This window comes from Pyrgilauda ruficollis, unplaced genomic scaffold (genome assembly GCF_017590135.1).
Source record: "Pyrgilauda ruficollis isolate IOZ18807 unplaced genomic scaffold, ASM1759013v1 scaffold7005, whole genome shotgun sequence".
Lineage (NCBI taxonomy): Eukaryota > Metazoa > Chordata > Aves > Passeriformes > Passeridae > Pyrgilauda > Pyrgilauda ruficollis.
Genome location: NW_024528829.1, coordinates 1 through 829, shown reverse-complemented (window position 1 = coordinate 829; position 829 = coordinate 1). Strand labels below are relative to the sequence as shown.

The window sequence follows — 829 nt, the reverse complement described above, 5'->3', positions numbered from 1 at the left end:
AGCCCCCACAATCCAGGTGCCACTCGTGCCCCTCCCCTCCATCCCCCCATCACCTCAGACCCCCATGCCCATCTTTTCCCCCAGCCCGTGCCCAGTTCCGCCCTCACTGCTCTCCAGTGAAGCCAGGGCTGCACTGGCACTGTCCCCCGTGGGGGTCACAGTGCCCCCCGTTGTGGCAGCGACACTCGCCCTGGCAGCCGGGCCCAAAGCGCCCGGGGGGGCACGGCACGGAGCAGATCTCCCCCTGCAAAGGAGCACCAGGGTCAGCAGGGGAAACTGAGGCAGAGAGCACGTTCGGAGGGGGGCACAGCCCACCTACCATCCATCCGTGAGGGCAGACGCAGGTGCTGCTGCTGGAGGGGTGGCAGATGCCCCCGTTCTGGCAGGGACAGGGGGTGGCACAGGACATCCCCTCAGGGCAGGGCACCTCGCAGCTGTGGGGGGTGAGCGGTGAGCAGGACCCTGCCTGGGGCTGGCAGAGGAGGGGAGGGCACGGAGGGAGGGGTCCCAACTCACAGGGGGCCGCTCAGCCCCGGTGGGCAGAGGCAGGCGCCTGTGGAGGCGTTGCAGGGGGCCTGGTGGTGGCAGGGGCAGGGCAGGTGACAGCTCTGCCCGTAGGTGCCAGGTGGGCACGGCTGGCTGCACAGGGGGTCGGTGAAGCCGGGGGGACAGGAGCAGACCCCGCTCAGGGGGTCACAGGGGGCCCCATGGTGGCAGGGGCAGCGCTGTCCACAGTCCAGCCCCCAGGAATGCTCATCACACTCTGCATGGGGGAGAGCAGTGGTACTTCCTGTTCCATCCTGTTCCATCCCATCCCACCCCCATCCCA

General features: G+C 69.2%; 1 protein-coding gene across 1 annotated transcript; it reads right to left on the bottom strand.

Moving 5' to 3' along the window:
• Positions 1–58: 58 nt before the first annotated feature.
• LOC121363307 (multiple epidermal growth factor-like domains protein 10) lies at positions 59–822 on the bottom strand. The gene is made up of 3 exons (XM_041485508.1): positions 517–822; positions 320–434; positions 59–244 (listed from the first exon to the last, which is right to left on the bottom strand). The coding sequence occupies exons 1-3, from the start codon at positions 807–809 to the stop codon at positions 104–106; spliced, it is 549 nt and encodes a 182-aa protein (XP_041341442.1). The 5' UTR covers positions 810–822; the 3' UTR covers positions 59–103.
• Positions 823–829: the final 7 nt, after the last annotated feature.